The sequence below is a fragment of the Monodelphis domestica genome, chromosome 6, assembly GCF_027887165.1.
Source record: "Monodelphis domestica isolate mMonDom1 chromosome 6, mMonDom1.pri, whole genome shotgun sequence".
In the NCBI taxonomy this organism is placed as follows: Eukaryota; Metazoa; Chordata; class Mammalia; order Didelphimorphia; family Didelphidae; genus Monodelphis; species Monodelphis domestica.
The window spans coordinates 61,944,462-61,960,876 of record NC_077232.1 but is presented as its reverse complement, the minus strand read 5'-3'; the positions used below and the strand labels follow the sequence as shown (position 1 = coordinate 61,960,876).

The 16,415-nt window shown below is 44.6% G+C and overlaps 1 protein-coding gene across 3 annotated transcripts in view; it reads left to right on the top strand.

Annotated features, from left to right (window-relative positions):
• Window positions 1-3,726: 3,726 nt before the first annotated feature.
• AMPD3 (adenosine monophosphate deaminase 3) overlaps window positions 3,727-16,415 on the top strand; it is a 72,635-nt gene continuing 59,946 nt past the window's right edge. Inside the window, exon 1 of one of the 3 annotated variants that reach the window (XM_007497088.2) lies at window positions 3,727-3,818. Coding sequence is in view for 2 of the 3 variants with exons in the window: in XM_007497089.3 (XP_007497151.2) it covers window positions 11,442-11,562 (121 nt within the window). In the remaining variant the exon portion in view is untranslated. Of the gene's footprint in view, window positions 3,819-4,360; window positions 4,501-11,229; window positions 11,563-16,415 lie in introns of those variants that run through there. The other 2 variants (XM_007497087.3, XM_007497089.3) reach the window with 2 other exon arrangements.

The following is a 16,415-nucleotide window of genomic DNA, read 5'->3' as shown; positions in this document are numbered from 1 at the left end:
GCTTGCCCAGCTGTGAGTGCCCTCTTTCTTTAAATCATTAAAAAAATTAAAATTCTTACCTTCTATCTAGAATAGATTCTAAGTATTGGTTCTAAAACAGAAGAGCAATAAGAACTAGCCAATGGAGGTTACATGACTTGCCTAGGGTCACATAGCCAGAAAATATCTGAGGCTAGATTTGAACCCAGGATCTCCCATCTCTAGGCCTGGCTCTCTATTCACTAAGCACAAATCACTTTTTATCTGTTTATTTGTGTATGTATTCTACCCCTCTTCAGAAGTACAGGTATTCCTTCCACACTTTCTTTCCATACCATTATGGTTTCAAAATATTATGAGCTGGCTTAAGAAATTAAATGGGAATTTTTCTGGAGGTTTGTGGAAACCACAGATGACATGCAAAGGTCAGTGGACAACACAGGAAGAGTCTAGAAACCATGTAGCCTACAACCAAATACTTAACCCAAATTTGACAATAAGGTACTGTAAACACCCCATAAAAGAAAAAGAGACAATTGAGACTTCTTCTTTGGTACAAAGGGAGGACCAAAAAATTCTCCTTGGATTTTCCAGATTGGGGGGAGGCGGTGGTGTACATCTCATCCCTAACCCTGGTGATGTGGGAGGGACACTTGTATAAGTGTTTTGAGGGCAAACAAAAAAATTGTTCGCTTTTTACTTTTCTAGTCCCAAGTACCCAGTTGCTAACAGCACCTGTTGGCAGCTAGGTGGTGCTGTGGATTGAGTGCCAGACCTGAGTCAGGGAGACTCATCTTCCTGAGTTCAAATTTATCTTCAAACATTTCACTAGCTATGTGATCCTGGATAAGTGACTTCACTCTGTTTGCCTCTGTTTCCTCATCTGTCAAATGAGTTGGAGAAGGAAATGGCAAACCACTTCAGTATCTTTGCCAAGAAAACCCCCAAAGGAGTTGTGATAAGTGGGACCCAACTGAACAACAGTAATAAAAGTGTAAGATTTAATTCAATTTGGTAAGACATAATTGACCCACTCAGACATATATGTATGGAGATACACAAGCAACAAGAAAGTGAAGCAATGAAATACTGAAGTAGAGGACAGCTGGGTAGCTCAGTGGATTGAGAGCCAGGTTTAGAGATGGGAGGTCCTAGGTTCAAATCTGGTCTCAGACACTTCCCAGCTGTGTGACCCTGGGCAAGTCACTTAATTTCCAGTGCCCAGCCCTTATTGTTTTTCTGCCTTGGAACCAATAAATAATACTGACTCTAAGAGTTTAAATATATAGTGGGAAAAGCCTTGAAATGAAAGACAGAAGATCTGGGTTCTAGTTCCACCTCTGCCCCCTAAACAATAATCATTGGACCTCTCCAGGCTTCAGTTTCTACATTTATAAAAAATGAAGAGTTTGGATTCGATTATTTCTAAAGTTCCCTTTAGGTTCTAAATTTCAGTGAGTCTATTACAGAAACCATATTCTGGTTGGATTATAGCTGTCTGTACTTCCCACATACCTACCCCCTACTACCTATACTCTAAGTTCCTTGAGGACTGGAATTTTCTAAAGGAACATAGGGCCTTGCATGTAATATTAGGCACTCTTTAAATGCTTGTTGACTGAATGAGAGGCAGTGTAACCCTGTGGTAACTGGACCTGGAGTCAGGAAGAGTTGGGTTTGAATCCAGTAAGACTATGGACAAGTCATTTAGTGCCCATGGTCTTTCTAAGACTGTAAGATGTCAATGGATTTATATTTTGCATCCAATCTCACAGAGTTTTTATGAGAGTAAAATTTTGCAACACTTAACATACTATATAAATGCTAACTGATCTTATTATTCCCAAAGGGATTTTCCATTTCCCTGGAAATCATGTGGTGGGGATGGTGAAGTAAACTGTAAGCCCCATAAGGGCAAGGACAGTTTTAGACTACACGAGGTGAAGCACCACATTTTCAGAATTCCCCTCACTGATGGAGAGAACATTTGCTCCATGTTCCATGCCTGTGACAGAAGCAGGATTGGAGAGGAGAGATCTTCCTGGGCTTCTTATTTGGAGAGAAGACACGTTCAATCCAGGCTCTCTTCAAGGAAAGATCTCTGGAGGGAGAGAAAGAATCTAGGAAGAAGCCAACATGTCAAGGAGCCAGCAATTTACACATGACTCTGCCACTGATTACCATTCTAGAAACCTAGGGGAATTTCCCTTTGGGTTAGATGAAGGGACATTCTCTTAATGGCTTAGCTGATGTGCTCAGCCTGGATTCTTCTACTACTTCATCAAGTAACAGGCTTCTATTACATACAGAACACCTTTACCAACTGCCCATTGAATGAAGGTGAAATGGGGCCCAACAGATTGCAGGAAGGTTTTCAGGCAAAAAAGATTGAAACAAAATTAAGTGTTCTCATTAACCAGATGATTCAGCTTTCTTGCTCTTCAGTTTTTAGCCCAGGAGAATTTATTTCCGTTTAGACTGCAAGTCCTAGATTATAGGATAATGGATTTAGAGTTGAAAGGGATCTCTTTACGGTTCACTTACCAAGCCTTTCTCATTTTATAGGTGAAGAAACTGATGTTCTTAGAGATTAAATGATTTGCCAAGGTGGCAGAGTTTGGATTCAAATCCACACATTCTGATCCTAATCCAGTTTTCTTTCCTGTTGTAGAACTATGTTTATTGGCGAATCCCCAACATCAGCATACTGAAGACTGAAATGAAGAATGGAAGAAGTAAAAAGTGAATGGACAGGTAAGACTTGGCAAGTAATTACAGGTGAGTGGTGACTAAAAGGATGAATATTAGGATTGGACTCTGGGAGGTTTCAAACTGGGATGATGATGTCACCAACAGCAAAAGGGATCTTGGAAGGAAGGATGGATTTGGGGGCATAAAGAGTAGTTGGTGAGTTCAGTTTGGACATGTTGAGTTCAGGTGAAAGAGAGAAGAGATGACTCCATTTGAGGTTTATGTCCAACAGGCAGGTGAAGATGTGGGTCTAGAGATGTGGGGTAGAGACAAATAGGAGTGGAGAGAGATTTGGGAGTCAAGTGCATAGAAGACAAAGCCTTGGAATGGATGCATTTTCCCAGGGAAGGTGAGAGGGGATTAGGGGAGAGGGTGGAGGACAGTTTTGTGGTCAGTCTGCATTCAAGGATTTAGAGGAGGAATAGGAACACTACTTGCTAGAAGGCTCTTCCTTCCCAGAGTAAGGCTGGGTGTTCCTGGGCCTGTAGAATCAATAACCTTTCTATTTTTTCACATTCAACTGTACCAAAGCACAGTTTCATAGCCCCTCTCCTTAACAAGTCTATCTTATTTTTAAGAAAATTGCTGCTTTGTGGCACTGGCCCAGATGGCAGTAATCCACATGCTCTGTCCAGGGTGCTCTCACCTTGCCCAGTCTGAAATCTTCCCAGGAGGCACCCCTTGGGAAAAATCTTCCCGAGAAGGGTCAGGATGGGTGGGGTTGGAGGGATTGTAAAGTGGAAAGTGTAGTATAGAAGAAGAGGTCTGACCCCACTTCTGTAGCCCTAAATGGTCTAGACATAGTGGGATTCTTTGGGGATCAGAGGCCCACTATGGTTCGAGGTTCGAAGTCAGGGGCACAGAGGTTAGGAAACCAAGAGACCCGGGGCTGCCGCTCCGGGACGCAATGTGAGCCTCTTTCCAGCAGAGGGACAGAAGGAGCGTTGGGCACCCTCGGGCACATTCTCAAATTTCCTGTTGGCAGGGGCCCCGGTTCCCAGCCCAGGTAGCGGCTGCAGAGGAGGAAAGGGTCACGCAGCCAAACCAGCTTGGCGCAGCGCGCAGAGTACGCGCCCTCTGAGCCTCAGGTAGGGTGCCCTGGACGTGTTCGGCCCCGTAGCGGGAGGGGGACTAAGTGGAGAAAGGCAGGGGTGAGGAAGGTGGGCTGAGGGGAAGGCGCGCGGAGCATGAGGGTCAGCTGTGCGGCTGGGCTCTCCAGACAGGAACAGGAGCAGGGGCAGGGGGACTGCGCGTTGTGGCACGGCCGACTCAGGCCCTTCTCCTTCTCCGCCCCCTAGCTGCCGAACTGGAACCCTACCAGGTTGGGAGCCCCGGAGCCTGGAGAGGCTCTGGGTCCCCGGAGAGCACCCCCTTCTTATTGCCTGCTCTCGGCTCTTTCATGGCGGGGTGCACGGCACGGGGTGGCCGAGGGGCCGTGGAGCAAGGTGAGGCCTCGGGGCCAGGCAGGAGAGAGCGAGGGCGGCTGGCTGGGGACAGGAGGGCTGCGGTCAGAGCAGCCCCAGATCTGGCGAGGGGCTCTGGGCGGAGTCCGGAGCTGGAGCCACGGCTAGAGTCATCGCCTCGGGCCAGGGCGGCTCCGTTCTGCTCCGCTTCCCCTCCTCCTTCTCCTCCTCCTCCTCCTCCTTTCCCTCCTCCTTTTTCTTCTCCTCCTCCTTCCTCTCCTCCCCTTTCTGGCTTTCCTCCTCTTTCGGCCCTCACTGTCTCCCGCCTTCCTCTGATCAGACGGCATGGCCCAGGCCAGGGAGCCGGGTAAGTGATGGTGGCGCGGGGAGGAAGGAAGGAGACGCGGGATGCGGGTTAGGAAGAAGGAGGAGGGGGGCCGACGTTGAAACAGGGCAGCCCAAGAGAGCCCGAGAACTGAAGGACCCTCTGACATCGTCTGGTCCCACCGTCCCAGCTGGGAGTGAGTGGGATGGGAGTTGTCCGCGCTCAAGGTTCCGAAGCGGGGCGGCCCCACTGAGTGGAGGTTCCTTCCTTCTCCTCTTGCTCCTCTGGCCCTTCCCTTACGTAGCCTTGGCGATTTTAGCCGGGATCCTGCGGCCAGACGCGCTCCGCCCCTTTCCCTCCGCAGGTGCGGCGTTCTGTGGGGTCAGGGGCTAAGTCACATTTAGTCCACCGAGGAGGTCTGCCACGTTTAGGGAAACCACGATTGCCAGGCACTCATCCATGCCCTGGATAAACTGTGAGATTTGGGACCCAGTTTGAGTAAGCTCAAGTTTGCAGTTGTTTCTGAAGAGGCTAGATGAAGAGTCTGGGGCATGTACCAAATGGCCTCCTCGTGTGCTCGTGTGTGTGTGTGTGTGTGTGTGTGTGTGTGTGTGTGTGTGTGTGTGTGTGTGTGTGTGTGTGTGTGTGTGTGTGTGTGTGTGCCTGTGCCTGTGCCTGTGCCTGTGCCTTCACCTCTCTCTGACATCCCTGGCAATCAGTTCACAGCTTTGAATATCCTTGGGCTTTCCTGCCCACAGCCCTTCTGTAGCCCTTTGACTCCTGCCCTGATGATAGAATTCAGAGCCAGAGGAAGGTGGCCTGGAGTTATTGTTGACTGAGTCTTGTTTTTTACAAGTTACCCAACCCCTGATATGATTGGAAGCCTGGCCTCTGTTCCTCATTAATCAAGTCTGGGGAAATAACTAAAGGCCAGAGCTGGAGGCTCCAAAGGCTTTTCAGAATTACAGTTTTTGTGGATCCCGTCTGACTACCTCCCTAAAGATGAGGTGACTGGTTTTGGGTTATAACTCTGTGTGATGAATCCTAGATCTAGAACTAGACCCAACCTTAAAGGCCAATTGGCCTCCTCCTCCCCAATTTTACAAAGACTGGGACTTTAAAGACAGAGAGAGCTTTAATGATTTGCCCAGGGTTAGTTACTCATGTAGCAGTGACTTGAGTGAGATTTGAACCCAAGTCCCTGGACTCCAACACCAAATTCTTGGGAGCTGGCAGGCTGCCCAACGCGTAGTACACACTTAATAGATGTGTTGTATTGAAATAGAAATGAGGCAGTTGAGTTCACTGGGGGATACATTCCTCCCTTGTCCTTCAAGTGTTAATGCTGGGAGGTAATTAAGTTATTAGAATGTGCTGCTGAGTGCCTTTGTCAGGAGTCACCCTGTGGTGTGCATTGGGCTAGGCTTAGCTGGCATACTCAGGATAGAAAGGCCAGTGAAGAAGGGGCTTGACCCTGGGTGAGCCCAGCATGGTGTTGGTGAGGCAGGGCAGGGTGCCTTTCTAAAAATGGTTCTGTGTCTGGGTCACTCTGACTGACACTCCAGCTTGTGGGATCTGCGTGATGTTAGATAGAGCCTTTCTGCCTCACTCCCAAGCAGCAGTTTCCCCAGATAAGGAAGGGAGACAGTAGTGTCACACTTCCTGTGACACAACTAGTGGTTGTTTTCTCAATCTCTCCATGTTAACTAGATCCTATTAAAGTGGTTTTTTAAAAAACCCTTACCTTCCATGTTAGAATCAATACTAAGAATCTGCTCCTAAGCAGAAGAACCGCAAGGGATAGGCAGATAGCGTTAAGTGACTTGCCCAGGGTCACACAGCTAGGATGAGTCCACTTAGATGCTCCTGTTAAAGGTTATTTAATAGCTCTTTGTGATGGAAGACAAACTTCGAACCTTCAAAGCCCTAAGAGGTGATTCCCAATTCTTGGACACTGATTTTCCCACCCTCCCCCTTCTCCTTTAGATTGTCTCTTTTACCTCTCAGGTTCCTGCCAGCTGTGCTTCTCCTAACATCTGGCCTGATGAAATGTTCTCTCCTTCTTTCAGCCAGATCTCTTCCTCTCTTCTCCTGTTCTGCAAGATCTCATTCCCCTAGTTCATGACAAATAAGAGCTGTCCAATCATAGAATGGGCTTCCTAGTTCATGACAAATAAGAGCTGTCCAATCATAGAATGGGCTTCCTGGTCGCATAACTGAGTTCTCCATCACTGGAGATGTTTGTATTTCACCTAGTAGCATGTAAGTTCCTTGAGGCCAGGGAGGAGCCTCACTTTTGTCTTTGCTTCTCCAGTGTCTAATATATAATAGACATAATTGTTGCTTTAGGTAACATTAATCCCTTAAGTCTTTTCAACAACTGACATTTTTATAAATCTGGAATGTTTGTAAAATTCTTTACCTCTTGCATCATATTTGAGCCTTACAGCAACCCCGAGAGGGAAGTAGGTACTATAATTATTCTTCTTCCCAATTAACAGATGAATAAATCGAGGCTTAGATAGGTTAGGAGTTCTGCCTATTGCCATATAGCTAGAAAAGTAGATATGACAGTTATTATTATTATCCCTGTTTTACAGATGAGTAAATTAAGGCTTAGGTAGTATGTGCTAGCACTTCCTGATTCCAAGGCCAGCACTCAATTCACTTTGCCTCAATGCCTATCTCTCCATGTGGTAATCTCTCCTCCTCCCTTCCCACCCCCCCCACCCCCCATCCCTTTGTCCCAGGGGTCCTTCCCTCTAAGGTCAGGGAAAGTTACCTTGGTTGATTAATGATGTCTTACAAAGATTCTATTAGGCAGAACTTTTAATGGCTGACTCAGGTCTTTTAACAAACATTTAACTAAGTACTTCTGATAAGTACTAGGCCCTATACAATAGCAAAAACAAAATCACTGAATCCTCAAGGAGCCTATGTTCTACTGAGAGGAAGTGACCTGTACACAGAAAAGACAAGAGGAAAAACCTTGAAGCAAGAGGACCAATAAGAAGGGTGTTTCAGTAGTCTTGGCAAGAAAGGTGGGGGCCCTAAATAGGATTTTAATCCTGGGAGTAGATATAGAAGGCCATGGAGCCAAGGGAACTTGTGGAGAATCCACGAGCCTTACCAAGTGATTAGATTTGATTTGGGTGGGGGTGGGTGGGTGACACTGAGGGAAGAATGGCTTCTGAACCACCTACCCTCCTCACCATCCCACCCCATCACTGACAACTTAATCTATCTCTCTGCTTTGGTCTTTGATTGAAATTCCTGGATCCAGAAGCCTAATCCTAGAAAGGACATTTTCCAGAAAGGAGCAGCTTCTCCTACTCATTTTTTGCTTCATGTTTAAAAATAGTCCCTTTGTCCTCTGGCCTGGGCATTCTGGGGCTTCAGAGCCCAGGGTGACATTTGTGTACCCAAGCCTGAAGATGTATGATGTGGATATATGGGAGGGGTAAGGAGCTTCCCTCTTTTCTCAGAGAGAGGTTCTAGTTTAACCCTATCCATCACTAGAGGGTAGGCTGGGGCCCAAGGATGCTATGCTGGGGCACCCTCCCCATGGCATCCTCCATTGTTTTTTTTTTTAAACCCTTACCTTCCATCTTGGAGCCAATACACAGTATTGACTCCAAGGCAGAAGAGTGGTAAGGGCTAGGCAATGGGGGTCAAGTGACTTGCCCAGGTCACACAGCTGGGAAGTGGCTGAGGCCAGATTTGAACCTAAGACCTCCCATCTCTAGGCTTGGATCTCAATCCACTGAGCTACCCAGCTGCCCCCTCCCCCCATCCTTCAAGGCAAAGTCTTCACCTGGCACAAGAGTAGGAATTTAATTAATTTGTTTAGTAAATGAGCAAATGAATAAATGAATGAAGATGAGATCTTTGGTGCTGTTTTTCCTTTTTAGTCAATCAATAAATATTTATTAACTATCTGCTTTGGGCCAGGTGCTGGGCTAACCACTGGAGGCACAAAGAAAGACAAAAGACTTTCTCTGCCCACAGTCTAAAGGCAGAAGCAACATGAGACAACTATGTTCAAAGGAGATCTTTCTGGGGGGACAAGTTGGAGACAATCAATAGAGAAAAATCCCTTGAATTAAGGAGGAATGGGAAAAGCTTTCCTGGAGATGATATGGGATTTAAAAAAAAAAGGCCATCAGCTTCCAAAGAAAGAACTGACAGGTGAAATCCAGGCCAAAGCAAACTTTTTTCACTTTCTTAAAATTGTTTTTTGTTCTGAACTTCCTTCCCCAAAAAGGTTAATGGAAAATATTTTACATGATAGCACATGCAAAATCTATATCAGATTGCTTACAATTTCAGGGGGAAAGAGAAAATTCAAGGCTCAAAGTTCTTTTTAAAATGTTGGAAACTAGCCTCAGATACATCCTAGCCATGTGTCCCTGGATAAGTCACTTAATCCCCTTTGCCTAGCCCTTACTGATCTTCTCTCTTGGAACCAATACAGTTTGTTGTAATGATTGAGTTTGATAGAATTTTAGCCATTAAAAGTTTTGCCAAGTAGAATTTATTTTTATATCTTTACCTTCTGTCTAAAAGTCAATACTGTGTGTTGGTTCCAAGGCAAAAGAACAGTAAGGGCTAGGCAGTGGGAGTTGAGTGACTTGCCCAGGGTCACACAGTTAGGAAGTGTCTAAGGCCAGATTTCCAGGCCTGGCTCTCAATCCACTGAGCTATCTAGCTGCCCCTGCCTAATAGAATTTTGTACTGTATCATTAGCCAAAATAGGTAAACTTTTAAAAAAATGTTGGAAACTGTTTTATATGTAATTGGGGAAAACATTTTTAAAATTTTTGTTGATTTAAAAAGAGGCACCTAGGAGGTAACTAGGCGGGTTAGTGGTTACAATGCTGGGCTTGGAGTCAGGAAGACTTGAATTAAAAATCTGATCCCAGATGCTTCCTAGCTGTGTGAATTGTACCCAACTGAATAACACATAAGCCCATATAGAGGAGTCATACTTAGCCAAGAAAATTCCCAAGTAGGGCAGAACCAGATTAAAATGTAATTGGGAAATGTTTAAGAAAAATAAATAAAAATGCAATACAACATAGATAATGTTCATTTGTAGTTTTCTGAGTCAATATGTCTCTTGCAAGCATCTGTTTCTATTTGAGTGTGATGCCCTGCTGAAGAAGATGGAATTTTAGATGGGATTCGGAGGAAGCCAGAGAATCTGAGAGGTGGGGATGAATGCCATACTAGGTATGGCAGATAGCCAGCCAGTTCTCAGGCTTAATGGATAAAATAGTGGTCTTGGAATCAGGAAGACCCAAGTTCAACTTCTTCCTCAGACACTTATTAGTTGTGTGACTCTGGGCAAGATACTGATCCTCTCCTACCCTCAAGTTCCTTATCTGTGAAATGGGGATAGTAGTGGCAACTGACTTAAGGGTTGTCCTGAATGAGATAATAGATCTAAAGTGCTTTGCCAATCTTTGTTATTTTGGTGCTCCTATCATAAATAACAGCTCCTGAAATGGAAGAGGACTGGTGGGGACTTAAAAGTGAGGGATGTGAAAGGCAGATTTCTAGGGTGTGTAAGACATGCATTTTCTGTATTTCGTAGCTTCTGGTATTTTGTGTTCTTTTTCGGGACAGAAAAAGAAAGTAGGACCAGAATTAGTATTTGCTTTTTCAGTTCAGATTCTTGAGCATTGTTTTTGTTGTTGTTGATGATGTTGATGAAGGTAAAATAATACTCTCCTGCCTTTCCAGTCCTCTGACACCTTGATTCTTTTTGATCCAATGGCACCAGACTGTTGGCTGTTCACAAATGAGACTCTCTATGACTTGACTCAGGACATTTTCCCTGACTGTCTTCCATGCTTGGAATGCTCTGTGTACTGGCCTCCCTGGCTCCCTTAAAGTCCTAGCTAGAATCCCTCCTTCTACAGGAAGCCTTCCCAGCCTGTCCAGTGCCTTTCCTATGTATCCTAATATGTAGCTTGCTTTGTATGGATTTATTTGCTTGTTATCTCTCCCATTAGATTGTAAGCTCCTAGAGGACAGGAACTGACTTTTTTAAAATCAGGAAAAAAAACAAATAACCTTACCTTCCATCTTAGAATCAATACTGGGTATTGGTTCCAAGGCAAAAGAGCAGTAAGGACTAGGCAACGGGGGTTAAGTGACTTGCCCAGGGCCCACAGCTAGGAAATGTCTAAGGCCAGATTTGAGCCCAGGATCTTCCATCTCTAGGTCAGGTTCTCAATCCACTGAGCCATCTCACTGCCCTCAACATTTGTCTTTTGCCTCTCTCGGAATCCCCAGTGCTTAGTGCAGTCCCTGGCACATAAGAGGCATTTACTCAATAGTTATTGAGCTGAATTACCAAAAGTACCTCTGTGGGGCAGTGTTTAGTCCAGTGACTGACATATAGTAGGTGCTTTATAAATGTTTGACAGTAGAAAGAGTGTTGCACTTGGAGTCATAGTACTAAATTCAAATCTTGGTGCTACCACTTACTCTGTGACCTTAGACAAGTCACTTTCTTAGACAAAACCTTTCCTGAGCCTCAGTTTCCTTACCTATAAAATGCACTGCTTCTGAGGTCCCTTCAAGTCCAGATCTATGATCCTCTGAGTTCAGTTTTCCTTCTTGTAATGTTGTATTTTTAAATAATTGACTGAACAAACAGAACACTTCCCCTTCCCCCCTTCCCAAGTGCTTGTTGTCTGCAAATCAGACTATTTCTGAAACAGCTGGGAAAGCCTGACAGTAATCTCTTGGTAGATGAAGGAGGGTCAAGGTATGTGGATCATATATACACCCTCTCTCTAATCCTGCTGCATGTTCTCAGAAATTATTATGTGAGCACTGGAGAGGAGCCTCATGATTGGACACCAGGTGGTGACTCAGGCGGTAGGCAGTGCTGAGGTTGGAGCTTCCTTGGTAAACACCTGACGCCTCCCTTTCCTGCATTTCCTCCCCTTCCCCACTGGCTGCTCCCTTGGATGCCAGCTGCACACAGAACCAGCTGGTCAGTAGCTTGTTGGAACACAGACCCTACAGCCATTTATGCCAGTGGATCCTTCCCAGTGCCTTCCCTTTGCTCTTTCAAACTCTGCTTTAAGGGTAGGTAAAGACCAGGGCTATAAGCAGCAACAGGAGGAAGAAGAGGAGGAGGAGGAGGATTTGAATTCAGAGAGCTGAGTTATATTCATTAATTCCCTTGCTATTCTTGACCTTTCTTTCTTCTACATGAATTTTGTTATTTTTTCTAGTTCTAGGAAATAATTTTTGGGTAGTTTGATTGGTCTGGCATTAAATAGGTAAATTAATTTAGTCAGAGCGGTCATTTTTATTATGTTGCCTCTGCCTATCCATGAACAATTAATTTTCTAGTTATTTATAAAGATCTGATTTTACTTGTGTGAAAAGTGTTTTGTAATTGTGGGTTTGTTTTGGTGAGTGTACTCCTAGGTATTTTATATTGTTTGCAGTTATTTTAAATGAAATTTCCTTTTCTGTCTCTTGATGTTGAACATTGTTGGTGATAAATAACAATACTGATGACTTATGTGGGTTTAGTTTATATCCCACAACTTTGCTGAAATTGTTTCTATTCGTTTTTCTGTTGATTCTATTGAGTTCTCTAAGAATAATATTTCATTGGCAAAGAGTGATAACTTTATTACCTCATTGCCTATTCTAATTCTTCAATTTCTTTTTTTCTGTTCTTATTGCTATAACTAGCATTTCTAGTGTTATAATTAGAGAGCTGTTATAATAAGGAATAAATGGAAGGCAATGTGGGTGAAGTTAGGAAGACCTGAGTTCAAATCCCATTTCTGACATACTGGCTGTGCAGTCCACAGCAAATCATTTAACCAGTCAGCAGAACATTTATTAAGTGCCAGGCACTGTGCTAAATACTAGGTATGCAAATAAAGGCCAAAAGAAGACCCATTCTTCCAAGATCTCTTATTCTAATGAAGGCACACCATTCATATCTACAAAAAATATGCAGTGTAAATGGGAGGTAATCTCAAGAGAGCCATGGAGAGGGATAGGGAAGCCTTCTTGCAGAGAATAGCATTTGAGCTGAGTCTTGTAATAATTAAAATTAAATTCCTCATAATTTAATTTTAATTATTACAGTCTTAAAGAAAGCTAGGGAAGCTTGGAGGTGGAGACAATGAGGGAAAGCATTCCCGGCATGGGGGAAAGTTGTTGAAAAATGCCCTGGGGGTCAGAGATAGAGTTTGAGTAGCAGGAGGCTAGTGTTCCTGGGTCACAGAGTGTCTAGAGGAGAGTAAATGTAGGAAAACTGGCAAGAAAACAAAGGAGCCAAGTTATGAGCATCTTTAAATGCCAAAGAAAGGACTTTCTAATTAATTCTGGGAATATAAGGGAACCACCGGAGTTTACTGGGTCACATGGACAGACTTGGGCTTTTGCTTTAGGAAATCACTTTGGCAACTGAGTGGAGAATGTATTGGAGAGGGGAGAGGTTGTTCTTAAATTATATTTATATATATTGTTCCAATAAGCAAGGAGACCAACCAGCAAGTGCTCAGGACCCATACTAAGATTGTATGGATGTATGTGTGTGCAGAAGGACAGGCGGGGTATGTTGAGAAGAAGATGTTGTGAAAGTGGAAATGAGGTTGGATATTTGGGGTGAGAGTGAGTGTGAGTAAGAAGCTGGGTTTGGCACGGAGGTTCCAAACCTGAGGGACCAACAGTGATGATGGTGGTGTCCTCCATAGTAAATGAGAAGTTGTGAAAAGGAAAGAATGAGCTCATTCTGTTTTGTCCATGTTGGAGTTTGAGATGCCTTAGAGGATATTCATTTTAAGATGATCAAAACTCAGGAGAGACAGTTGGTCCAAATATATAGATTTGGGAATCCTCTGTATAGAGATAATTGATGGGATATTATAAAGTGCTTAGCACGTGGTTAAGTGCTATATAAATCTTCCTTTTCCATGGGGGCTGATGAGATCACCAAGTGAGACAGGGTAAAATGAAAAGGAAAGTGACAGGAACTTTGGGTTAGTAGGGGCAATCATCTATGTCTAAATTGGGGAGGAGTGTTTGATTTCCATTGGGAGAGGGAATTTCCTTACTGGGAATTCCTTGTATTGATAATCATAGGTGATAAGATCATAGGTTTAAAGCTGGAAGGGATCTTAGAGAGTGTTGATTTCAATCCCCTCATTTTATAGATGAAGAAACTGAGGCTCAGAAAAGTTATATGACTAATTTAGGGTCATATATCTGAGATATGATTTGAACCCAAGATTTCCTGGATCCAAGTCCAGCACCTTTATCTGCTATGCAACTCTGGATTCCCTGCTCCAGTTCCAGAAAATAGAGGGAAGGTGTCCACTCCTGCTGTAGTTCTATGAAATAAAGATAGGGTGTCTGTGCTGGGTTTTGGCACTGACAGCTTGTGCTGCTGGATAGACCAGAGAATAGGAGAGTTGGAGTCTGGCTTCTCTCTGGGGAAGGCAATTGGTGCCTCTGTCTTGAACTGATGGAAGAGCAGAAGTCTTGAGAGGATTGGAAGCAGCAGACTCTGATGAGTCTTTAAAGAAGGGTCCAGGAAAAGGCTCTGAGACCAGGGAGAGCCAGCATGAGAGCATCAGGGGTGGGAAGGGGGCTCCCTGTGCAAGCCATCAAATTGCTAATCTAGTCATCTCTCCCTTGGAGGGTGGGGGAGAGAACCTGTGCCGCTGTAATGAAGGCAGGAATGGAGGAGGACTGGTCTAGGGTGGGGACACAGCACCATGGCTCCCCGTGGCCCACTTTCTGCCTGGCTCTCTGGCTTTGAGTTCACTGGGCAATGAGGAGCCTGTGCCACCCTTCCAGAATGGAGTAAGAAGAGAAATGAGACTCCTAGTCCCCTCTCTAAAAGGGAAGTAGTCACACCACCCCCATTGCCTCTGAGGCAGGTCCCACAGTTCCTACCCATTGCTGGGGGCCAGGATTTTCTAGATGGGCAGCAGGAAGGGGCCCAGAGGACTCTTTTAGAAGCCCTAAATACTTGCTTGTGCTGGACAAATAATTCTTGAGATCCTCCTCCCTCCGCCATCTGTGATTCAGGCTCAGTGTTTAAGACTAAAGACTCTAGAGGTAAACCAGCAGAGAAAACTGAGCTGTTGAGCTGCTGGCTTATTCTGTGCTTTCTGGAGGTGTTTGGCCTTGGAGGCGCTCGGGCACTTTCCTCCCCTGGGGCTTGGAGGCACAGTTTATTATAGGGTTGGTTGGGCTAGGACATTGCTAGCGTGCCTTGTTGGGGGCCCTCCGTGAGGGAGAGGCTAGGGTGGGGTGAGATAGGGAAGGAACTTGGGATTAAAAAAAAAAGAAGTCTGTAGAGTGAGTGAGCTAGTGAGTGGTGGGGGAAGTTTTCTTCCAGTCACAGCCTCTGGCCACAGCACCCAGGGGAGCTCAGGAGCCCTGCAAATATTTCATTCAAATGTAAGTAGAAAATTTCCAGGCAGGACTGACTTCCTGCCGTTGCTCATTCTTGCACAAATATACAAAGCAGGGGCCTCCCACTGATCCAGTCCCATGGGCTGCCTTTACTTCCCCATCATGCTTTGTGCCCCAGGGTTTGCTCTGCTCTGGCTTGCTCAGCCTCTGCTTGGCTCTGTTCTTCTGGCCAGCAGCAGTGGGACACAGGCACAAGCTTCTCTGGGCTGTTTTCCCTGATCCATTGGTCATGGATTTCTGGCCACCAGACAGCACTCGCTCTGCAGGTTGATTCAATGAGTTACAGTATTGGACGGGTACAGAGAATTTTGAAAATAATATACGTGATGAATAGGAGAGTGGATGTATAATTGTCTGCTATTAGGGTTGGAAACTTTTGCAAAGAGGTGTCATTGAAAATTCACTCCTTCTATCCTAGCTGTGTGACCCTGAGCAAGTCACTTAACCCCCAATTGTCTAGCCTTTACTGCTCTTCTGCTTTGCACCCAATATACAGTATTGATTCTAAGATGGAAGGTAAGGGTTTAAAAAAAAATTCACTCCCTCTAGTTGCATGACCCTGTATAAGTCACTTAACCTCAATTGCCTAGCCTTTGCCACTTTTATTTCTGTCTTAGAATTTATTATTTTATTATTATTATTAAGATATTAAGACAGAAGGTAAGAGCTTTCAAAATAAATAAATAAATAAATAAAAAGAAAATTCACCCCTTCCTAGGATAAGGGGACTTTAGAGGAGAGAGAGCATCTCTTCTTCTGAGACAACTGAACCTTAAAGCTAGGTCATTGGGGGTAACCCTTTCATTTTATAAATGAGGAAACTGAGTTTTGGCATTAAATGTTCACTCCCTAGATTAGGACCCTTTAGAAATCACATATTTGTGGTAGCTTGGCTAGGGATCATCTAGTCCAATTCCCTCATCTTAGAAAGAAACTGATGTATGTAGAGAGAAAGTGATTTGCCCTAGGCAGGATTTGAACCCAGACCCTCTTGACTCCAGCCCTAACTTTCTTTCTATTGAACTAGCTAGGTGGCCACACCAGTTTAAAATGGGTAATTGAAGGAAATGAGGTTCATTCTAGGCCTTTTCTCTTCATGTCATCTTAGGGGCTCTGGCTTCCTCAGAAAGGGTCCTTGTCATATGTGAGTCTGAGATAAGGCTGTATCAGCAATTCACTGAAGCTTCCTCATTCCCAGTGATTGGCCAATCGACATCCCCAAGAGGCAGGAGAGGGCAAATAGGGGAGAATTTAACCTTTTTGGAGGTTACAGGATGAGGTTTCCTGGTTTGACCTAAACCCTCAGAGGCTGGCAACTGGCTATAGACTCAACACTCTTTTGGGGGAATCGGAGGCATATTGGAAAGGGTCACTATACTTGAGTTTCTTCTTTTTTAAATCCTTATTTTCTGTCCTAGTGACAATTCTAGGACAGAAGGGCAAAGGCTAGGTAAATGGGGTTAAATGTCTTGCCTAGGGTCACATGG